At 42.3% G+C, this 24,711-nt stretch overlaps 1 protein-coding gene across 21 annotated transcripts in view; it reads left to right on the top strand.

The window, feature by feature from the left end:
* ARVCF (ARVCF delta catenin family member) overlaps window positions 1–24,711 on the top strand; it is a 247,366-nt gene that overhangs the window by 101,739 nt on the left and 120,916 nt on the right. Inside the window, exon 1 of one of the 21 annotated variants that reach the window (XM_077187740.1) lies at window positions 7,540–7,854. The exons of the other annotated variants lie outside the window; for them this stretch is intronic. Coding sequence (XP_077043855.1) covers window positions 7,834–7,854 — 21 coding nt within the window. The 5' untranslated portion in view covers window positions 7,540–7,833. Of the gene's footprint in view, window positions 1–7,539; window positions 7,855–24,711 lie in introns of those variants that run through there. 21 annotated transcript variants of the gene reach the window in all.

Below are 24,711 nucleotides of genomic sequence, written 5' to 3' on the forward strand. Positions count from 1 at the left end.
TGGTGTCAGTCACCTCCCACCCCATCTGTGGCTGCTGCTGGCCCTGCCCAGCTCCCCTCACTCTGTGATTTGGCTCCTGTTCCTTGGCCTGCAGGTTCCTGGCAGTTACAGGGGCACTCACTCCTCCCTCTGCCTGAGCCTGCTCACTCAGTGTGAGTTACTGAGCTGCTAGGAGTGATCTGGGTCAGGTTTCAGCTTCTGCATATCTGCAACTATTCAAAGGCTCCAGGGGGAAGGAGGAGGGAGATTTGGGAATATGATTCCCATGGGAGAATGAGTTCTTAGGTCAGAATTGAGTGTGAGCTGAGAGGTACTTACATTACCTAGGGATCCCAGCAGTTAGGAACTGCACCAGCAGCCATTACTCAGCTACTTTGCAGGGAGATGTGTTCCCATAGGCCCCTGTCCCTGGCTTCTGCTGTGCTGGACATTAAATAATTGCATTTAGCTTGCAGGTATGGAACTTTGAACATCTTTTGTATGGATGTTGTCCCATGTCTGTGAAAGCATCAGCTCCTGGTTTAGAGTGAGAGCCAGGACCTTTGGCTGAACAAGAGTGGAAGCTGAAGCAGGAGCTGGTGCTCCTTGGCCCAGAGCCCTGCAGCTGGCCTGGGGCAGGGCTGCTGCCAGAGCAGGAGCTCTCCTGGAGCCACTGCAGGTGTCAGCTAGAGACTTCACAGAGTGACAGTGTGGCATGTGGCACCACTGAGGAGCTCCTATTGTTTGCCTTTCTGCTGGGATGACCCAAATTCCTAAGGAAATCCTACAACCTGCTTCATGTATTGCAGGAGGAATTCCCTAGCAGAAGCCCAAAAAAAAAAAGGAAAAAAAAAAAGGTTTGTGCAACAGGCATCTTGGTATATGTCTTATGGGAGGCTCTGAAAATGGACTCAGGTGGTATTCCAGCAAGAATTAACATTTCCTTGTTCTGTTTCTTGAATTGTCTCACCCTTGTGATTATACTTCAGTCTTAATTTAAGGCCTTAGATGGTAAAAACACAGATACAAGGGAATGGGAATAATAGTATCAGTTTCAGCAACAGTTAAGAAGCTTTGACCAGCTGAATCAGAAGCTGTGCAATTCTTTCCAGAAGGGATTTATTTGATAAGCAAACTACTTAAACCCCACTTAGGAGAGTTATTTGGGGCTCAGAACTGCTGGCACGCAGCTGAATCCACTCAAAATCTGATGTGTTATCTGAGAAGTATTTGTATAAAACTTTGTCAGCAAGTCTAGTTGAAAAAGTAGATTCCAAATGATTCAATGAAAAATAAAAAGGGAACCCAGCAACTGAGAAACTGAGCCTCTGTCTGAAGGAAGAATGACTTTATTCTTTATAAGATCTGAGTTTTTTTCAAAACTTAATTACATACCATTTTATATCTTTACATGTGCAGGTTGAAAATATACTTCCAGCTCCAAAAATCACACCTTTGCAGAAATGTCATTTTTCTCTCTGTCATCAAAAGTACCTCACATTCACATCTCACACTTCATCTGTTAAATATGTGCTGTGCAACTCTCTGTGGGAACTGCTGAATTCCAAAGTGCCATCTAATGTTTGTCTGCAGGACAGCAACTGCTTTATAGTAATGATGGTAATAGTGCAAGGCAATGGCCATGTTTGCCCTAAGCATCTCAAATATTGTTGCAGTTTCATTTGCCTTGATGGTTGCAACTCCTTTTGTTCAGTGTAAATTTTTATTGAATGAGGTTTTGGAAGCAACTGAAAAGCAAGGACTTTCTTACTTTGTTTGACAAGACTTGTGAAAGAATGACTGTTCACAACTGTTAGCCTTTCTGGCCTGGAGCTGTGCCAGGTTTTAATTCAAAATATTTAAATTGAATGAGAAATTCACTGTTCCATAGTATTTTTCCATGATTTTACATTGCTTTACTAATAGAATTATGTTTTCTTCTAGGAGAACATATAAGAGAAATACATTAAAATTAAATTCTGATTGTACTGCGTTCTCATTATGTAAACAGGCATCTAGGCTTTTCTTTGCATGATGTCTCTGAGTGTTACAACATCAGCAAGTATAACAGCAAGTAATAGTAATTATTATAAAAGTCTTAAAACAGGAACATTAAAATGTAAACATTAAAGAGTAGTATCAGGTTTAACAGGATTTTTTTAAAAAACAACTTTCTAGTCCCATTTACCACATTTGCTTCTTGATAATTAACATGAATCATCTTACATTAAAGTTGTGATTTATTTTTCATGTCCTGCTGCTTGTTTGTTTCTCAGTTCAGGCAGCAGAACATGATTAATTGTCCTGACTTTTTAAGATTTTTAGTTGTCCTACATTTTAGTTCCCAAGCATATGACTGTATTAGTTTAGTTGGGTTGTTCAGGAAGAAAGATTTTAAACCATCACAAAATCTTTTTGTACTGTATCTCCCAATTTAATGAAAAGATTTTGTTCCTAATGCAGGCCTTGATCCGTAGGGGTGCAGAGGCAGTTTCATCCCTGCGAGGCGTTGCCCAGGAGCTGGTCAGCCTTTGTGAGCCTCTTCCCTCACACAGCCACATGCGGCTGCAGAAAGGTTTTGCAGAAACTTTAAAACCACCAAGCAGCCAACCTGGCAATTTCCTCTTCCCCTGAGCCTTTTGGGCTTTGGACCTGCAGGGTTCAACCTCGCTTTTAAACTCAAAAATTTTCTACAGTTCCCTTTCAGGTGTCTGCAGTGTCTGTATGCTGTTGTGAACTAAGGCTGAAAGAGCCCAAAATGGATGTTGGGTTATGATGACATTGATAAATTACTGAGTCTTTTGCTAGTTTAGGCCATCTTGTTAATGGTTCAAATTATGTTCCTGCTTGCTTTGTCACAAATGTGGAGTGATTCACTGAAGTCATCAGTGTGACTGAAAACAGAATGGCCAAAGATGGCCATGGGCAGCCTGAGGCTGTGTGCCAACTGTAATTAAAGCCTTTGATTTAAATGTATGTCACAGTTTACTATTTATTTAGGTATTATAAAAAAAAAAACCAAAACAAAACACAAACCAACCAAACAAAAACCAAACAAAACCCCAACAACTGCTTCTTTTTTAAGCTACTAAATTACTAACTGGAGAGAATATTTTTTATCTGTAATTGTGGTGACTGGGAAATGCTGTGGAATACCATCAGAGTTCATTTTTAGGACTTAATCTAAAATGCTGGCACAGGGCATTTTTAGAATACTGTAGTTAAAGATTGCAAAGAACTGTAGTGTCTGTGTTTCTAAACCATCCGATTAGCTTTTCTTCCTTTTTGCAGTCTTATTTTCATATGTAACTATTTAAAATACGAGAAACCTGCTCTGGAATAAATTTCATACACAAAGACCTTGATTCTCTCTTCAGAAGGGACTGCAAAACAGCTTCAGGTTTTGGTTTGAAGAGGACAGTAATTACCATGAAAATGGGTAGATTGTGCAGACAGTTATCAGTCCGGTACATCATGGCAAACCACATTTTTGCCTTCTGGATGAGAGAATGACGCCTTAAACTGGTACCTTCTGAGCAAGAGTTTGTAATATGCAGCATGAAATACAGCACAAATTGTCTGGAAGATCCACAAACCAAACCAGAATCTAAGAAATGAAAAATGGTTAATACTGGGTATTTCTTTCCTGCATTTGAGTCTTTGCTTTCCCTTCCAATAACTACAGCATGAAATTATGGTCACAGTTCCAACCTTAACTTGATCTGTTTTCCTTGCTGTTGTTGTTTTGTTATAAATGTCATTGTAATTAATTTTTTTTTTTCATAAACCGGAGTAGGTTTTTTTATCCCTTTAAAATGTAGTTGATTCTTACCTGAATGAAGCTCCTGGGAGGAAACATAGGTCATTCATTCAGATGTGACCTATATGCAGTGACATGTACCTTCCTCTGTCCTTTGTTTCTAATGTAAGCAGTGCTGTCACCAGACTGTCCTTGTTCTCATCCTGTCATATGACAACTTAAATGAAATGGAGTTGACTGATACTAGATGTAGCAAGATGGAAGCTGTGTTGGTATACAAATTAAAAATCCCCTGAATTTACTGAAATGCCTGGTGGTGTCAGCCTGTAGAAATTGTCTGCTTTGCTGTATAGTTCTTCAGCCTTGTGATTCTTTAGACCTCTTTTTAATACTGGCTTCTTAAATAAAGAAGACACCTAAAATTATCCTCCATTTATACAACAGCTCCCTATTGAGTCAACCTGGCTTTGTCTCCATTTCTAAACTTGCAGTATGGGAGCAAGAAGATTGTCAAAACCATGTTCATGGCAACGTTAGAAATACCTGGGTGGATGTGTCCTACTACAGTCATGCAACCATTTTGGAGCAAGTACAGATGCTTTGAAAGGGCTCCTGTAACTTTTCAAATACATTTAAAAATGATGATAACACTAACAGGAAAAGATTTCAAAATGTATCTCAGAGATAGAATGTTCTGTTTGCATTTGTGTGGATTAAAATCACGACTGTAGGGCACTCTGACACATCCCAGCGTGCTGTGCTTTAGTTCTCCCACTTACCTTGTTTATTTGCTGCATGAAATTCACAGAAGGACAATAAAATACTCTTGGCATGGCAGCCCCTGTAAGATACAGGCTCTCTAATTCGGAGAATTGCCATGGGTGATGGTGCTGCTTTTGCCTATATGGTTAGCTGGGATTCTTGATTCATCTTGTGCCTTCTTGCTCTGTTGGCTTTATGGAAGTTACATATCACTGAAGCCATATGTTATGATCCCAGGCAGAGCTGTAAACCATTTCCTTTTTACTGCCTCTGAGAGCAGATCAATCTATAGAGCAGCACTAGTGATGGGGAATTTTTTAAGGGTAATGGGAGAAAATAAGAAAAGAGAGCCTGGCTGAGATACTATACTATTCCGCCTTCCAAAGAATTAAATCCCTTCCTATTTATAAATTTTTAATTTCTCAGCAAGAAAAAAGAAGGTTTTCACCCTACTTTTGCAGCTAGGGAAAAAAAAAAGTGACAGATTAAGAATTTAAGGTTCATTTAAAAAAAAGAGGGGAAGGTTGTGATGTAGTCAGCAGTCTGGTACTAATGGATAGAGTGTTTGTTGCCAGAATCTGGAAGTTCAGTATAACCTTAGGGATCTAATCCATAACTCTTTTTTAGGTAATTAGTTCTTTGACTTCACTTTGCCAAATCTCAGCATTCAGAATTGTATGAGCTAGTAAAATATTACAAGAGGCTAAGAGAACTTGAGATGTAATTTCCCTTAAAAAAATCTTTTAGCTTTGAGTCAAAACATTTTCAAAATTTACTTTACAACCAGAAGGCTTCCAAGGATCTATTTTATATTTTAGAGGAAAAGCATGTTTTTAAATAACAACCTGACCTCCAGCAGGTGGGACTTCAAAATTCAGCAGCACTAATCTTGCGTGGCTTGCACAAATACATGTGGGTTTACAACATGAGAGACTTCTTGTGTGAGTAAGAATTGGCAGGTCCATCCAGAAGGTTTTCAGTTTCGTTGCTTTGCATGCAGGAGTAGCTCCTTCAGTGCCCTATGGATATAGGCTTTACACTGGTTTTTCTTTGACAGGGTATAAAGGTCTGGCACATGGCCATGTGCATGGCTAAATTGAATGGTGCTCTTCTGTGCCAGCATGGCCTCAACAAAAGTGGAGCTATTTTAGTTTGTTAACTGAAGAAAAGTTGGACAAGGAGAAAGGGGTGGGAGAGCACTGTACAAAAGTACAGGAGACTCATACAAACCTCATTCCTTTTGCTTTGGCCTTTATGTATTTTATTAATGGCCACTACAGTTGCCTCTGAATTATTCCCCTGTAGATAGAATACATCTTTTCCCTCCAGTGAAGCAAATCACTTCAGCTAAACCTTGTGCAACATCTGCCATTGCCCTTGTCAAACTTTACAGCATTTATTTCTAAATAAACTAGGATGAGCTGGGTAAAGTAGCTCTGTCCTGTTCTCTGCCCCTAAAGTACATCTGGAATGCTGACACTGGCAGTAGCAGGAAGGCTGAAATTAGGATTAAATAGGTCTGAAACATTTCTTCCACTCTTAAATGTCTGTATGGGAGATGCCACTTTTTCATGTTCCTCTGGTAAGATTGATACAAATTAACTGTTAGTCATGGGGACACTGGAAGGATGTTTTAAAACTTTCAGGGTACCTGAAGCTGGGAAAACAACCTTTTGTGCAAAGGTGTATATTCTGGTAATTAAAGACAATTCAATTGTACCTTTCTTCCTGGTGTATAGCTGGTCTCCTTGGCTCTGACTATGCCTGTTTGCCAGGGATAGTCTCTAATTTGATGCCAGTATCTTTCAGTCCCTAATTACCATTGTTCAGCCACCAGCTGTTACAGTGTCGGATTTAGTTATTGCTTTGGCTTGCTGCAGGAACCTCGTAGGAAAAGGGAGAACCACCATTGACTGCCCCTTGGCTGGTGTCTGCAAGCAGTGCTGGATTTTCAGCGCTGGGGGCCTCAGTCCCTCCCAGATCAGGCCGACAGCTTCCATGGAAGGGCAGGGCTCTGGTTCAGGGCTGGCTGAGAATCTCCTCTTGCCCTGTTGTGGCTCCTGGGGGAAAAATGCTTCATGTTTAGTTAAGGTTGGTTTACACCTACCACCCTACATCTCTTTCTTTCAGGACTTGATGTCTTAAAATATTTAATACATCACTTCATGCAGTTTTGCAGAAAAAGCAGAAAGAAGGATCAGATCCTAGAATAAGAAGTATGGGAAGGCTCTCCTTCTTCCCAGGTATTTCGTAGAGGTTCACAGCCTTGTTCAAAGAAGGGATGTTAAAAATTAGGTACTTCCAATTTACTAGGAAGAGATGGATGTGAGAACCGTGTTGAACCATGCTGTGAAGTCCCAGTTTTTGTTGCAGAATGTGGTGGATGCAAGGCATAGCACACCTGGCATTCATTTTGGTAATGAGTAATTTATCCAGGCAATCAGTTAATGAATGTGGGACAGGTTTGTGGGCAGGTGAATGGCTTTAAAAAATGAGGCCAGTTGTACTTTTTAGCTCTAAGCCTCATCGCACCTGTGTAAGATGCAAAAGGGAGGAGACGGTGATGGAAGATCATAATTCTCTGGTGTTGGTGCATTAGGGATGCCATTAATCTCGAAGTGAAGAGCAAAGTAAGCAAGCGGGAAGGTTTCCTTTCTTGTGCTTTCTTGCAAACCGCCCTGTAATTCCGGAGGCAGCTGCGCTCTCCGGGCAGGCGCTGTGGGAAGGGCTCTGTGCCGCCGGAGCCGGCAGGTTACAGCTCTGAGACACGCCGGGAACAGGCGGCTTCCCTCTTTGTCTCTGTAATCCATCAGGAGAGATCCGGGGGGCGGGCCGGGGAGCGGGGGAACCCCCGGGGCTCCGGGCGCGCAGTCGCCGGCAGCCGGAGGGACCGCGCGGCGGCGCCGGGCACGGCCGGGGCTGTTCCCGGGGCTGCTCCCGCGGCTCTCCCGCTGCCCGGCCCTGCCCCTCTCCCCGCTCCCCCGGCGCGCCGGGCGTGGCCGCTCCGGCTGCGGCTGCCCGTCAGTGCCGCCCCCCTGCCGGAGCCTCCCGGCGCCGGGGCAGCGGCGGCTCGGCCATGTGAGAGCGACGCGGACGCGTCCCCTGCCAGAGCCGCGGCAGTGCCGGTGCTGCCGGCGGAGCGGGGCTTTTCCCTGGATGGGCTCAGTCCGTAGGGAGGCTGCGGAGGGTGCCGGTCCGGGTACAAAAGGAGCGAGCTTCGCCGGGGGAGGAGGCTGTGGAGGCTGTCGGAGCAGCGGGCTGGGTCCGCGCAGGGGCTGCGGGCAGCCGGAGGTGTTCGGTGCCGGGGACAGCGGGACCTGCACCTCGCATAAATGCCTGCGGAACTCAAACAGGTTAGTGCGAAACTTGTGTCCTTCCCCTCGGGCTCTGCGGCCGCGTGTGCGGGTCCTGGTGGCGTGGAGAAAGCTGTCAGCGCTGGAAGGGGTTGTTTACTTGTGTTTGCGTTTTTAGCTGAGAACTAAGAGCAAAAGCTGAGCTGCTCTTTCTAGCAGAGCATTCGAGAGAGAATCTGCTTTTGTCTCTGTTGTGTTAACTGGTGAAACACCCAAAAAAGCAAGCCATTGTGTTCTTTGACCTTCTCGTCCTGCTCAATAAATCTGGGGAGCTCTTTGACATGAACAGCTAGAAATAGTGCTTTTAAAAGAGAAAGCTTTGTTATTGTGCTTTTGTTCAATGTTTGCTTTTCCCATACAGTGTTCCCTGGCTTTCTCTTTGATTTTGTTGTTGGACATACCAGAGAAATAACGGTGATCTTTCACTCTAAATGTTATCTTAAACATAAAGTTCTTTTTGGCTGTCGCCTTAGTAGTTACAATGAACTTACAACTTGGTGGAAAAATATTTCAAATACTATTCTTTACTTTCAAGTGTCATTGGGTATTCCAGGGCAAAGCTGTTGCGGACTAGATTTAAATAAAAAGAGATCGTATAGACTCCTGTAATTCATAGGGGCTTTTCGTGGATAACCTTCTTCTCCTACCTTGTAAGCCTCAGGAAACCTGATAAATTCAGGTGGTGGCAGGGTAGAGCTGCTTCTCCAACTAGGATGAGGTTGTGTCTTTTTCTTAATCCTCTTTTTTTCTCCTCTGCCTTTGTAATTTAAAACAGAGTACTGTAGAATAGGGGAATGCCACAATAATACATCACTGATAATACATCCCTGAATTTATTTAGGCTTATTGCACTGGGGCTGTTAGAGTTTCTCGGCTTGGTTTAATACCCTGTTTCACCCACCCATCTCAGTAACAGAAGGCTGAATCATTTCATGATGCAAATAGGATGCTGATTCCCTTGAGGGGAAAGTAGCCCCTTCAGCTGGGTCCTCCAGTGAGCATTTCTTTGTCTGTAGGATTCCCTGGAATCACAGTCCTGCCTGCTGGAGGTGGCTGAATGCTGGTTTGTTTGGGTACTTGTTTTGTGTCATGCTTCCTGTGGGCGTCTTAGGAAGGGATTTGATTTGTCTGTGGTGCTGTTCATATTGCCTGACCCACAGCTACTGTACCTGTCAAATTATGTGCAATGGATTGTTGAGTTTTAGATAGATAGATCTAGTTAGCAGCTCCAAGGGATTTTGGTTTTCTCTGGGTTTTTTTAATACATAAAGGAAAAAGCTGGAGGTAAGGAGCAGAATGCTAGCAGTAAGAAAAAAAGGTGTATTTCATGTCTTTTGACCCATGCAGTACAGCTGTGTTCATGTCTTCTGGGTTTTCAGTGTTGATAGGCGGAAAAGCTTGAGTGAGAGTGGAAGGTTGTAGTTAATCACTTCAGGTCATGCTTTTCAGTTAGCTTGTAAATTCTTCTTCCATCTCAAAACAAAAAAATGTCATGGTTTTAATTTTCACAGTGTCTGTCATAGCTGAGGATTAGACAGAGATGTGGTATTTTATCTCTTCTGTTGGAGTAATGGTTCTGGATTCATTCTGAGGTCTTTTCACAGAATAGCTGTTCAATCTGGCAGCACAGCAGTTTATTAGAGAAGGCTTTGCTTAATGAAAGGTGGTAGTTTTAAGCCATGAGTTGTCAGAAAAATTTACTGTGCAGTTACAGGCCTCTAGAAAGTAGTTCTTTAGCTGTAGTGATCACAATTAAGTAAAACTAAACCAAATGAATAAATGACTTTGAGGTAGATGACAAGTCTGTACAATCCATCCAGATAAAGATAGGAGAGATACTGCAATGGACTTCTGCCACATTAACTGAGGGCCTGTTGTGTTCAGATAAGGACAGCTGTGAAATAGTAATTAAAAAGAATGAAGAATAACTTTTAATCATGCTTTTGCTGGGAATAGTCATGCTTCCTGAAGTTCTGGGCCACAAAAGCAGCATTGTACCTGAGAGCACTGCTAGAGGAGCCAGATGCTGAAAACCAGCAATGTGGCCATGATGTGGGGGGTGGGTGTCATGTTCCTGAGTCCTCCCTTGGCCATTCCCCTTCCTGCTCATGAGAGATGAAGGCTGTTGAAGTTTGTGCTGAGCATCTGCAGTGGCCTTGGAAGTAAGTAAAGAGTTTATGAAACTGAGAAGGATCTTGAAGTCTGGAACTGTTAAAATGTGTGTTCATGCAGTATCACATACGGCTTTGATCTGGATCTGAAACCTAAAGTGCTGGCTTGCCTGAGGGCCATGAAGTTGTGAAGGGGAAAGGAGTCACTTAAAGTGACTTTTGCCAAAAGTTCTTCAGTTCTCTGTTATTCTTGCTTAGGAAAATACTTTATTAGCATTCCAGATTCAGGCACTGACCTCAGTAAAGCTGGCCTTCCTCAGCACTTTGTTCCTGAAGCATTTCACTAGAGGATTATACTGATGTGAGAGAGTATGAAATTGTAGATCTGGCAAGATGAAAAAGCAGTTAATGCATTAGTGCCATTCCTGCTGTGAAGCTGTACCAGTGATGGAAAGCTTGTGGAAGAAATGTTCATGCAGGTGCAGCATGCAATAGAATCATCATTTTCCAAGCAATTGGTCAAGTCATATTAGAAAAACCCAATGAGAAGGGAATGTGAGGTTTGGCATGGATCTCTGTAGGGTTTCACCCATGGGTTCTCACATATGACAGGCCTGAAACAGGTCTAATATGCTTTACTGCCCTGGAGTGAAGGAATGTAGCAGTCTCCAATATTGAGTCCTCCTTGCTCTGCCAAGCATTCCCTTTGGCATCAGTTGTGACCCCTGTAGCAGAGCTGGGCACAGGGAATGGGTTTGGGACTCACTGGGATGTTGAACTTACTACAGGAGCAACTGAATGGAGGCACACACTTGTGTGAGCTCTGCCACAGAGGCAGTAATTCTCTACAGGACAGTGGATTTCTGAACTCTTTGGGCATTACTGCCCAATTCAGGTGTGGCACATCAGCTCAGATGTGAGAATGCGCCTTTGCCTCTCGTGGGGGAGTCTTTCCAAATGTAGAAATACTGATTAAGGGAGATAAAATGGAGAAAAAAGCATGTTAAACAATCACATTTGAAACTGGATGGACTGGATGTTTATAACAAGGCTGCTCACAAACGTTGAATTGCAAACACTTTTCCCAGGAGTTCACTTCTGCCACTAAATTAAGGTTTGATTCAGTAGGAGTAGGATCAAGGCCACTGGTGAAGTTCTGTCCTTGCATTTGAGTGTTAAAATAACAAGGCATTTCACTGAATAAAAGGATTTATCATATTCTTAGTATGTCTTTCCATGTTCCTGCCTCTGTTCCTCAGTTGCTCTAAATTATTTCCTCTGTGTTACCAAAATTCTGTAGCTGTAATGCAGAGAAACTTCCAAAAAGCTCCTGCTTCAGACTGCACCACTGCTTGTTCTCCTTTGTTGCAAGTATTTGTGGATATTGTGGTGTGAGATGGGAGGTTCAGCTCTGTCTGGGGTTCAGAAAATCCTGTTCTTTGCTGCTGCTGGTTGTTGGTTTCCCAAAGCATGCAACAAGGTAATGCACTCATGTTTGGGACCATTCTGGGGACAGAACCACTGAACTGATGCAGCTGAAAAACTGAAGCAAACCCTAAAGCTCCATGAAAAGAGGAATGGCCTCCTGAATCAGGCTGTTTGAAGCCCTTGGAAGGGTTGCACCTTCCTCCTGGGCCTGAAACAGGGAGAAGTGGCTCTGTGTGAAGTTCTTGGGAGAAGGAAGAGGGCAGGGCACGAACAGGAGTGTGTGGGCAGGAGCTCATGTGACGGCTCTGCTGCTGAAACAGGGTGACAATGCAGTACAAACCTCATGTGCCTTGGCCTGGGAGCTCTGTATACGTTTGGTTTGCTCAGATCTTCCCAAGGACAGACTGGAGCAATAACAAGATTGTATGCTTCAGGTGTTTTTAAAATCACTGTTGTTTCAGTAGCATGTGAGAAGTGAAACAAAGGATTTTGCTAGTAGGTTTTCTTTGGTTTTATTTTTCCAGTGGAGGTTTGAAGAGTAAATGGAGTCCCTGAAATAAATCCTGAGAGTAGAGAAAGTGTATTTCAAATTCTTGGATAAAAGGAAAGCTGAAAGTCAAACATTGATAGAAGACACGGAGGACACAGTGACATTTAAAACTATCTCTCATTAAGTTGCAGCCAGGCTTTGGGATCTTTTTTTAATTTGCCTTTATGCCTAAGAATGAGCAACTGTGACTATACCTGAGAGAAGCCAGATGAGCAACACTTGCTTTCTTAGGGCTGCATCAGATTTTGTGTCTAAGATTCTTCCACCCACAAATGGGTGGGCAGAATCCTTTCTGTTGTATTAAGGGGTGAAAACGCCATGAACTTAGTGCTCCCTCTATGCTGCAATAATGTGAAAATCCATAACTTCCAGTGGTGTTCTCTGCCTCTTTGATGAGTCAAGTCCACGCCTGCTTACAGCAGGAGATTGAAATACCAGAGTTTTCCCTTTTGTCCAATCCCACACATCTATCCTTAGCATCACAACTCCTCAGTGTTCAAAAAAGAAAATGTTTTAACTAAACTTGAAGTATTTTTGAGCTTTGGATTTTCTGCCTCTACAAACTAAATCACTTGGCGCAGTTCTGAACTTTTATTTTCAGTAAAACTTTCTCAGCAAGACTATTATAATGTTCAGAGAGATGTTCCTGAAAGTCTGCAATGAAACCAGAGTCAGGGGTGTATTTTTGTACTTTAGAGACTGTATTTTTGTGTGTGTTTATATATATGTGTGTGGGTATAAAAATACATACATGGAGATGAGAAAATTATTTAATTTAAGTAGCATTACTCTGGATGTGTGTAGTGTAAGACTGATCAGAAGAATCATCTGGAATGTTCAGAAGTCCATTCAGAGTACAAGCTTGTAATTGATTAAGGAGCTGATGAAAGAGATGAAGCACAATTTGTTTATGGATGGTAGAGCCCTGAGATATAAACAGGTCCTGTGTGTGACCAGGATTATTGTGCTCTTTGAATTGTAAACTTCTTACTAAAAAAAATTATTTTAGTAAGTTTTGCATATGAAGATATTTGCATCCCTCTCTTTTGATATGATTCTCAGGTGAATTTGCTCTTAAGGGCATAAAGACCCTTTTGGCTCCTGGGCATGGCACTGAGCGGGCCTTGGCTGGTTGGGTGTGTGATACTTTAACAAAGACACAAATCAGTGTCTGTATTTGAGTTATGCAGAGATGACAGCTCCAAATTTGAGTAAGATGAAGTCACTTGTTTAAGGAGTTCAATATAGGCCTTTGAGAGTATGTTAATTCCAAGTAGCTCTGGAGAAAGGATTGATAAAGAAACTGGTATGAAAGATTACATATGGGGCTTCACACAGTACTGCATTGCAGTAATGTGAAACATTTGTTTTGAATGGACAAAATTACTTATTTACAGAGCAAATTATGTGGGTGGCTAGATTTCTCCATCAGCACCTTCCTGAATCCTTCTTAATCACTGATAAACCAGACTAATTCTTTATATTGAAATGGTATCTGGAAGTTCTTTTATAGCACCACTGTCCCATATTGGTATAAATTCTTTTGAGCAACTGCTCTGGTTCTGCATCAGGTCAAATTGATGTTCTCCCATGGGCATCCTTTACTTCCAGGCACGTTCTTGGTGTGACCTTCTTGCCTCACTGTGCCATCCAGAATGTCCATTCCTACATCATGGGAAGGAAGGAGTTGGAGGTGTGTGTAGTGCCTTGGTTTACACATGCCTTGAAGCTCCCAGTGCTATGGTCAGGGCTTTGCATCCATTATATGCTGTTCCAGATGCACCCACTGGCTGATTTGCAAACAGGAGGGAAGCAAGGTTCTGGTTTCCTCCCCAGGAAGGGGGACAGGGGTGCCTCCTGATGCTTGTGGTTGGGTGAAGTTAACCACACTCTTTTCTGGATGAAATTTCAGTGAATCTTCACTGTCCTTGCCTTACAGTGCTGCCAGGCAAATCAGAAGATATTTTTTAAACATTTGGCAGCGTTTTGCAGTGTGCTGGTTATGGTGTTAATTCACTTCTGCAGGGTGATTGTGTCCTAGCAGTAAGAGTGTCAGAACCTGATGCAGCAGCTCCTGTCTCAGTTTTTCAGTAGTGTATTTTTTTTCACCCATGTGCTTTAATAATCTTATTATACTTTCCAGTTCTTCATTCTCCTCTTAGACCAGCTGGAATGGTCTGTATTTCTGACTATAGTATGTTTACAAGAGTTTTTGAAAAATATATTCTTCACATTAGCATATGTAAATGTGTGCTAGATGGGGAACACATCATGTTTGTCCTTAGCAATTTCATCTTGTCTAGGTAATTCTTTTGACCAAGACATGTTATTTTATTACCTGAGGTTAGAATGCATCTTGGTCGTGGTGACACATTTATCTTATATTTTATGATGCAGTCTTATCACATCCCATTTCTTTTTTCTTTCCTATTCAGCTTTTCATCTGTCAGTGACAGCCGTGACACCAGTTAGTGGCACAGTAGTACCAGGGCTATGTATTAGTGCACACTGTTGGCAATTTTTAAGGGTAGCACTTTGCTTCTAAGGTACAATATTCGTTTTAGCTGGTTGTTTCTGGAGGGGAGAGCCATTTGTAATTACATCAAAACCAGCAGCCATCAATCATTTTAGACGTGGGAGATGGGGAAAAAAGACTTACTTGGATAATGTTCAGGAAATATGAAGCAAGCAGAAAGTGACACTGCACCCACCCTTCTTGCACTGCAAGGAGTGCAAAGAAGCACTAATTAATTTTTTATGTACTGGTGATGGACCTCCATATTTACAGTTGCAGCTGTTATATTTTAACATACAGAAATGAGTATCTTAATCAGCTGTATGACAAATCAAAGGGAGAGGGAGAACATTGTTCACTTCATTGCTGAAAAAGTTGTGACCCTTCTTAATATGTTGGATCAGAAAATGTATTTTTCCCTGCCATGTCTTCAAGGGCCAAATCTTTAGAGAGAACTGCTGCTATATAGGTAACCAGGTTTGAGGGATAGACTTTCAAACCTGTAAGCTAGTATGCACCAGCTGCAGATATGATTAGAGATCAATTAAAAGGTGCTGTGTCAATCTACTGAATAATTTGGAAAACCTGACTGCTGGTTTTGATGTTTAAATAGGAACTGAAGCATCTGCCTGCAGTTTCTCTAAATCTAGTGTGGCACACTGTTAATCCAGTAAGTTTTTCTTCTTCTTGGTCTTTGAGACTCCAGTCAAAATCATCTTTGTTTCATTTACATGGGATCAGTTTTATTTTTCTTTTTCCCGCAAAGCTGACGCTTCAAAATTTCAGCTTAACAGTGCCAGCGCAAACTTTACAGCGCTCAGATAAAATTTAATTTTCTTCCTTTGCTGCCTCCACCAAGAGGCATAGCAGATAATGTGTAACACCCATGCCTGGCTTGGCTGAGTTCCAGAGCCCTTCCAGAAAAAGAGACACTGGGAAAATCAGCATCTGCCATGTAAATCGAGATAGTAAAGGAAGAGTCATGTCCACAGCAGCTGAAGTGCTGTGTATGCTTGCATAAAGACACTGCAAATGTGTGGGTGTATTTCATGAATTGTTGCTCTTTGGATTTTTTTGTTCAGAGAAACTTGGCTGAGGTACATTATGTGGATACTGTTTTGGCAACTGAAATTGCAAAAATATTTATGAAGTCTGTTGGGTTCTTCCCCCATGCTCTTATCCCTCCTTCCTGTATTTAAAACTCCCTTAAGTGTTTTGTTTTAGTCTTCTAAAACTTCATCGTTTTCCCTTAAAGGGGCAAGGGAAATTAGTTTTCTTCTGATTGTAAATTACAGATAAATGTTTTTGAAAAATGCCGTTTAAGTTAATGCTGAGTTGAAACACAAAACTTAAACTATTTTTTTTCATAATATTTCCTGTGGATTTTTGAATTGCAAAAATTTGTGAAAAGTACTTCACTTAAAATGCAGCTCCCATGTTCTCCTGAGGTAAAATGTCAAGATGGCTTTGTTGAGCATTTCATGAGATACAACACAGCAACACCCCAAACAAACAGAGGGCATCTATTTAGGGTATTTCCCACAGTGCTGGTGGGAGTGCAGCCCTGGCTGCCAGAGGATTCCATGGGCTCCTGGTCCCATCCCAGCTGAACAGGGGCTGCTCACCCCACTGGGAGGCAGCTCTGGGACACAGGGTATGGGGCAGGTAGTGCAAGGTGATGAGGGCTGACTTCTCCATTGGACAAATGAAACTCAAATATTGGCCCTGGCAACTCTTGAGGTCCAGTTTCTCAGAATTGTTGCCTGGTTGAGCAGTGCATTTCAGCCTGGGGTTACACTGCTGCTTCTCAGTTTCTTATCTTGTTCCTGAATTTCTCAACTCGATTCTGATAGTGCCCAAAGCCATTTAGAGCTGGTGTTCTGCAGCACTCGTGTCTCATTAACTCTGGAGAAGCATAGTCCAGATTTTGGCTACAGGTAGGTCCAAGACTCTACAAAATTGTCCTTGGATTTAGCTGAGAATTGAAGGAAGAGTGTCATGAACAGATCAATTCCATTGGAAATGAAAGAGTTAAGAATGGAAATCTGATTGCACAGCTGAAATCTCAATAGGAACTTGTGGTCTCTTGAGAGAAAATGCCATTCAGCACCGTTGCACAGAGTTATTTCATTCTTAATTTTAATTGACATGTCCCAGAATGCAGCCTTCTCTGACGAATCCGGGCTGCACAGAGGCGTTGTGAGTCTCACTGTCTGTGTGGGCGATTGCTGTGTTTCAAATTCAGGTCAGCATTAATTTCCCTTTGATACCAGCATCCTTTCTGCCTACCTTAGTCATTCAATAGGTTGATGAAATTTGAATGAATCTTTCCCTAAGTAAGATATTGGTCACCTCCTGGGATTTCAGTGTAATAATCTTGCCCTGCTCTTTTTATCTTTTGTGACAGTTTTAGCCCCTTGCCTCGTTGACAGGGGTGTCCTGTGCAACTTCAGTAACAGGAAAGTCATTATTTTATTGTTGTAAAAACTGGGATGCATAGGTATTTCATCTTTACTGGGGGGGAGGGGGGGCCTCAAGCAAAAAGTTCTGGTTTAAGATCAATTTTTCATAAGTCTTCTGGGTTTAATTCAGATGCAGTTAGTTATAAACCCAGCAAGAGTGGGGGAACCATGCAGCTCCATCCTGTAGTAGTTGTGAGGAGTAGAGATATCTGCCCTAAGTGTTTATTTAATATTTTATATCTCCAGTATTGATTGCATTTTTTAAATAAGATGTATGATTGACCAGTATTGGGATCATCATAGAATTTACAGAACTTACTTACAGCTTTCGTCTCTGCTTTGGATCCAATAGGCAGCTCCTTAAAGAAAAAATTTGCAAAGAGCCTAAATGCACACAGTAGCCACAAATGCAGTGGAAAAGCTGTGCTACAGAACATCACCTTGTGATTTAATTTGTTCTTAACCTGTAGATGTGCACATGAGGACAACTGTGGGTACAGCTGGAACGCTGAAGGTTTCATTGGGATGTAGACTTGACTGCCACTCCAGCTTCTGGATAAGTGTCAGTGTTACAGGTCTAATAGCCTTAAAGATATAAATTCCCAGAGTATAATTTGTTTCTAGTTACATTCTATGGGTTGTTATTAATTTTCTTTGTCTTCTCAGCTTTTTAAGCTGGTACAGTGTTTTGCTGGCACACAATGTGTAGTAGCTGTGTAAAGAGTCTTCATTATCTCCTGGAATTTTGCATAACATCAGCTCCTTCATGGAAACCATGCAGTGTTTGATGGTGGTCATGGTGATGATCAAACTTACAGCATCTGTGAAAGAATGTCTGTTTACAAAGGGTCACTCTCAGCTTAAGGACATTAATTAAAGTCTTCTCAAGGGTTTGGATTTGAACCCACTATTCACCTTTTCCAGAAAAATTGAGCAGTGGTAATAAAGGTAGACTAAGAAGGACAAAGGGCATGATATGATACATTGTAATTGTTTGTTTTCCTCTGAGCATAAATAGCATCTGCTGTGTTTTAACATAGGAAATGGTTTTGTATTTTTACTACTTGCCAAGGTCGAAGTAAGCTGCTGCGAGTTACCTTCCTAGAAAGCCTGAGCATTGCTCCTGTGTAGAATTCCTCACTTGACACAAATTAACAGGAGCCAGTTGTCTGGCTGTTCCTGGTAAGATTTGAATGCCCCTAAATAAAAGGAGACAGAGCTCCCTGAACTGAGGGGTGGGTCAGCTGTGGTGTCCGGACAGGGCAGTGCTCCAAGTGATGCTGGAACTGAGAGTGCAGTTCATGGCCTGTCTCCAGGCTGACATGAATTTCATGAACCCATAGCTACAGCCTATAACCTCCATCACATTTTCTCCCCAAATTTTGGTCTGTGGCACCATACCTGGAATATTTCCTGGATGCAAGCCTTCCCCTCCTCTCTGGTTGGTAAGCAAGTGAATTTTGCTGCTGGTGTGCTGTGTAAGGTCCTGTAAAACTTGCTTTTGCCTGATGTCAGTCTGTTTATTGTAAAGCAAGGCATACAAATAATTATCTCTGATTGGGTGTTTCTTAGGAGAAATTATCACTGCTGGCTTAATTTTCCTGGAGTTTCTCTGGTCTGGGGTTTGGAGCAGGAAGGGAGCCTACCCAGGCTTTGTCCATGGGTGGTTCAGGAATAGGTGCTGTGCTCATGTGGAGCATGTGATTCAGAAGAGAAATAAAGTTTAGTCCTGTTACTCCTTCTGGTATTCTAATTTTTGAAGAAAAATTGATATTTAAGCAGGTGGGTTTAAAATACTGTAATTTAATGTATTTATACTCCTGTACAACTGCCTGCCTGCCTTAGCTAGGGTGGGGGCTTTATTAATAATTAAACCATGGATTTGTTTGGGTTTGACTAGCCTCAGCACAGAAACAGCCTGCTGAAGTTGCTGACTGGAGGTAAGTATGAGAGCTTTGTTCTCAGCAGAATCCTTCCTCTTGTGTTGTTTCCTCAAAAGCTTAAAGGTTCCAGAACCTCTTGGTGTGTTCATGTGTCTGTTCCCAAGCTAGAATGTGCATAATATGACAAATATACTTCAAAGGGACTCTACCATACAAATCTGGAATGTGTCCCTGTGTATATTGCTTGTTTTTTCTTTCTTAAACTTATTTTTCTTCCCTGCCCGCAGATGCCCATATGCTAGAGGTTTGGAGGAACAACCCCAAAGCCCCACATTGTTTATGTGCACAGCCTATTGTTCAGTCAAAGTGCATATTATCAATGGTCACATGCTTTGCTTAAATATTTTATAAGATCATTGCACTTTATGCTAACCCTGCCTTCTTTCTATTGTCTGATTGTGCATTTCCACTTAGACCTAGTTAGTAATTTAGACAGGCTTAAAATCTGTAAGCTTCTAGCAGATATTTGATTTCAGAAATGCTTTGTTCTAAAAGTTCCCCTTTGTTGTGCTCAAATGACAGAGCTTTGAGTAGTGAGGGATTTTTTCCTCCTTGTTTTCTGGTTGTACAGTGCTGAAGTAATCTCTTATCTGCAAAGAATCTCCTGCCCCCTCATGCCTCCAACATGAGACAAAAGGCACGCAGGTGCACAGCAGAGAATTGGATTGAATGTGAGGGCAGGCTTCAGGTGCAGGTTGAAGGAGTCCTGTCCCAGCTGGGTGAGGGGTGTCCTTTGGCAGGGGAGTCTCTGCACAGGCACCTCTGTGTCCCACACAGGCAGGGCTCTGTGTGCAGGGGAGCTCTGTGCCCTCCTCTGAGCTCAAGTGCCTCTCTTGCTTTGTTCCTTGCTTTTTGGAACACTGCCCTTCCAGGATAAGGCCACAGGGTAGAAGAATAGAGAAATACTGAAAAGAAAATAATAGGAGCTGTTGGAAGTAACCTTCTCCTGACTGTGGGTGGAGAAAGGTGTGTGTGGTTTGTGCCTGCTGCGAGTGCAGCAGTGTGCATTGCTCTGCCCTCCCTGGTGGTACTTCTGCTCTGGTACCAGCGAGGCAGTGCTTGATCTCTCGGCTTCCCAGTTCTCTCCCCGAGTCTCCAGTCAGATATTAGAGGAGTTTACAGGAGTTTTGTCTCTAAACTTGACAGAAAAAGTTCTGGACTGTCTGCAGCTTCAGTAGACATTAAGGCTCCTGAGCTGGGCTCCACAGTGGCTGATGTTGTGAGCAATAATCATGACCCCTGCGTTTTTTGGGGGAGAGATGAGTTTCATTGTTACTCGGGCCGGAACTACTTGTTATTATATTGGGGTCATTTACCCTGAGGGCAAGTGAAAGCAGCTTGTTACTTGGGTTCAGGCTCCAGAGTTTACTGTCTGCTGACATCAGTTTCTGCCTTCTCCCCATCCTGGCAGATTTAGTGGAATGGACTTCTTAGTCTTTGCTTAGAAAGTTCTTTTAGGGTCATTATTTCTGAAGGTGATTAAATTTACAGGAAACACATTCAGCTTCTTGCAGTGTGTGCGTCAAGAAAATTTGAGTCCATAATTAAACCGAGGAACTGGAAATTAATTGGGAGGGAAATTGTTGCTTTAAAGATGTGCTAAATAATTACCATTTTTCTATTTTTAGCTGGCTGTTGAAGTAACATAAGATGTAAAGAAGATAAATCTCTATAGCCCAGTACTCCTCATTTTGGAGGGACAATACACTAATTCAAATAGCTAAATATTTCTTTCTTTAGCTCACTGAATTTTCTAAGTGCAGAAAGATCTCAGCTGTCAGAAAGGTTTGGGAGCTACTCAATGCCTCATTTGTAATATACTTTTGAAAATTTGAGCTTCCTTAAAAGTTTTCCAAAACTACAAAGCGTCCACATGCATATGTAAACACTTCATAGCAGGGAGACCGGAGGCTCTGCTGTTCCTTGCATTCTGTGACATCTTTATACTCCACAAGGCCTTGTAGGTGTGGAGGGATAGAATGTAAGAAAATCAAGAGAGTGCAGAAGGTAGTCTCACACCTGAGGAGTTGCAGCTGCACTAATCACAAAAGATTAGGAACAGGCCTGCCCTTAATAGGCCACTGCCGTGTCCAATAAGAAGAGTGCTACAAAAGAGTGGGTTAGCTGGGTGAGGGAAGAGCTTGGAGTTTGTTGGCTGTGCTGCAAAGAAGAAGAAGAAGTCAGTGCTGCAAGGAGATGCCCATGAGAAAGCACCAGCAAGGAAGAAGGCATGGAACTTTTGAAGTAAGATGACAACAGTAGGTGCCTTAAATGCTGCAAACTGTCAGACTAGATCCGAGCTCTGGGTTATCTTTGGGGTTTCTTGTTTTAGGGGACAGTGAGTTGCTACCAAACAGGAGCAGGAAGCTGTTAAATGGAGAGTGTTGATGGCAGAGCAAGTTAAGTTTGCTGGTGCTGAGTTGAACTTTCAGCCATCTGGTGATGATGGTGGCACTCTTGAAGTCAGCCTTATTGAAGTTTAATTGAAATGTGATGAATGAAGATTGTGTGCAATGTATCAGTTGCATTTTTGTGGCTGGCAATAGCAAGGATCAATTTAGTGAGAAGCACATTAGAGCATACTATGGCTGCTGATTTAGCATCTAAGTGAGGACCATTTGTCTCATGAAGTGGCTGTGAATGTCAGCATATAATAATGTGGGGAGATGTGTCAGTGCCATGGAGACAGTCTGTCAGAGATTACATGGAATTAATTCCAGACAACAATGATGGAAAGGTTAAACAAACTCAGAGTATGACAGAAAGCAGATACCTGTTAGAGTACTAGGAATATATTGCAGTTATAAAGAACATACATGAGAACACGCCTCTCTCTTACCCCTGGTGGGGACCATGTGATTAAAGGTGCCTGATTTAAGGGGGTTGATTTGCCAGACAGGAGCCTCAGGAACATGTTCTTTAAATAAGTCAGGTCACATAAGCAGAGAGGTTTTTACAATGATGACCGATGAAGAGCCGGATTGTAAAGAGGTTTTTGAGGGGAGATTGTGAAGGGTACGTTTGTATGCTTTGACTTGTTGAAGCAATCCCTTTAGTAGCATCATGGGAGGCTGAAGGTGAGCAGAGACAGCTTTACCAGGCCATCCAATCCAGCTGGGCAGTGGGGAGATGAGACAGACTAGGCAGGCCTTAGCACATCTTCTAGAGATAACTTTGAACTTTTCCTCCTTCCCTTAAAGGAATGAATTCTGGAGGGATTGTCAACACTTTGTTACTGAGCTAAAGGTAAGCAGGTCACAGTTCCTGGATACTGCACCCTGTGCTGAGTAAACAGGGGATGTAACTTCAGGGTTATCTGTGGGAGAATATTGGTGCCTCTGGCATTTTGAGGGGTGTAGCTTTCAGCCCATGCCTGAAAGTACAGCAAGATGCTTCAAACTGTGTGGAACAGATATTTCTTATTTTATTTTGTATAAGATTATGGCCTATTAATTTATTTTGTATTAAGATTATGGCCTATTAATTATTTGGACAGGTGTGTTTCGGATGGGGTAGATATATGGAAGACAAATTCTTCCAAAGTTCCAGACTAATTTTTGTATCTATTTGCCTGTCTGATGAGCAAAAGGAAACCCACGGTCTTCTGTGCCACAGTTCGAAAGCAGTGCTGAGTGAAGTCTGTTTATTTAGCCCCAAGTAAAGCTGATCATTACTATGCATGAGTTTATGGCCACTGCAGATTTGAATGTGGGGGAGGCAATTCAGAAAGGCTTTGAGGTTTGTTTTTCCCTGCTGGCTTTCTTTAGGTGGGGATTGTCTGGAGAGGAATGCAGCTTTATAATTTCAGAAACAGTAGGATATATTTTAGAGCAAGAGAATCACCAAGTGGCTGAGGTTGAAAGGGACCTCTGGAGCTCATGTGGTCCAACCCCCTGCTCAGGAAGGGCCACTTGCAGATGGCTTTTGGATGTCTCCAAGGACCAACACTCTGCAGCCCCCCAGGGCAATCTCTGCCAGTACTTAGTCAACCTCACAGTGTCTGTAGTTGAGGCAGAACCTTCTGTGTTTGAGTTTGTGCCTCTTGGCCTTACCCTGGACACCACTGTCTCCATCCTCCCTGCACCATCCTGTCAGGTATTTATTTTACACTGATAAGATCCCACATGATTTTTCTCCTTCCAGGCTGGCATATCTCCTGATAAATATTTTTAAACAATCACCAAGCTTGCCAAGATGCTGACAAATTGAAGGGCTAGCCCATTGAGAAACAAGTAAATTAAAACATCATAAGGTTCTGAGCTCAGGTGATGATGGTGAAACCAGTCAGCTGGTTGAGTAGGGTGGAAGTTGATTTCATGCCCCAAAGAGGAACCAGAATACTGATTTTGATGGTATTTTGTTTGTTTCCAGAGCTCCTCTGTTCAAGTGACTAGCTCAAAAAAGAAAGGTTGTAAGGCATATCTGCTTTAGATTCTGGCAGATGATGTGGTTCAATGCTGCCTGTTGTCTTTTCAAGTAAGCTACTAATGGCTTCCACTTGAATGTTGTTTGTTACAGAAAATCTCATGTAAATAAACTAGTTTTGAATTTAGTAACAGCAGGTAAATGGGATGGGTCTTTTCTGCTGTAGAGAGTGCACAGTCTGTGCTGACTCCATTGTTAAAAATGTAGGAGTTGACTTCTTTACTTTGCCTGCTTCTTCCAAACTTCATCTTGGTGCTCCTCCCTAAGCAGGCATTTTGTGTGAGCCACATGCCCTGTGAGTCAGAGCAGTGATGTGCAGAGCTCTGCAGGGAAGGCTGAGTGTCCTTTTGTACCATTATTTTGCCATACGTGGTCTACGTGTTGCTTGCAAATTCTGTGTGGTTGTGACCCCCCTCTTCCAAGTGACCTATTTCTGCATTTTTCATGCTGTGGATTTCATTGAAGAAGAGGCTTCAGTTAATGGCAGCGTCTCCTTCAGTAGCTCTGCCTGTGGGAGTTGAAGACAGGAAGCAGTTGTACCAGAAGGACAACAATTAAGTTTCTAGGATCAACATTTATCTAAATAAAGATAGTTGGAGTGCTTGGAGAGCCCTGGAGACAGGTTTTAAGAGCTTTTATGAGTAACAGAACCAAATTGATTGAACTATGCCTAGAAAAACTTGACTGTTTTTGTTAGGAAAGTGATAATTTATTTTAAACTCTTGCAAAACTTCCCAAATCAACTATTGTCAGTCACAGGATGCAGAGCTGGAGGAGCAGCTTTGCAGAGGGAGTTGTTGGTCAGTAGTTGGAGGACTAACACTTGGTTGTTCAGCAGTGCAGTTGAGCACATGCCAGCTTTTAATTTTAATCTGGATCCTACTGATGTTTCCAGAGGCATTTGGATGACAGCAGACTAGGGAACCCAGGTCAAAGAGGATCATTGCTGGGGAAATACTCCCTGTTAAATTTCCAGCTTTTAAGGGAATGGACAAGGTATTTTTGTCACCCTTTAAATGTGACAGGTGCTAATCAAATGGAGAAAGGTTAAGACTTTTTTTTCCCCTGATCTTTCCTGGAATTGATGTGAGATTTGTATTCCTATAGAGAGAATTCCAATTCCACATTTCTTACCTGCCAATGATGTACTGTGCTGGTGATGCAGCAGTGAGGCACCTTAACTGCACCATGGCTTTTGGAATGTGGTTATTGGCATTGTTACTGCCTGGATTAATGGCTTTGTTTTTCTTTTCTTGTGCTTGGAAAGTCTACAGAGAACAGTTAGAACCCCCTGTGCCATAAGGCTCCCTGGGTTTGTTTATTTTTCTACAGAAAAAAAAAATCTAAAAAAGGATTCTAGACTGTTTGCTTTGTCCTCCCTCTCTCCACCTTCGATCTTGTATGCCTTGGTTTTATTAAGCAG

Source organism: Agelaius phoeniceus, chromosome 18 (assembly GCF_051311805.1).
Source record: "Agelaius phoeniceus isolate bAgePho1 chromosome 18, bAgePho1.hap1, whole genome shotgun sequence".
Lineage (NCBI taxonomy): Eukaryota > Metazoa > Chordata > Aves > Passeriformes > Icteridae > Agelaius > Agelaius phoeniceus.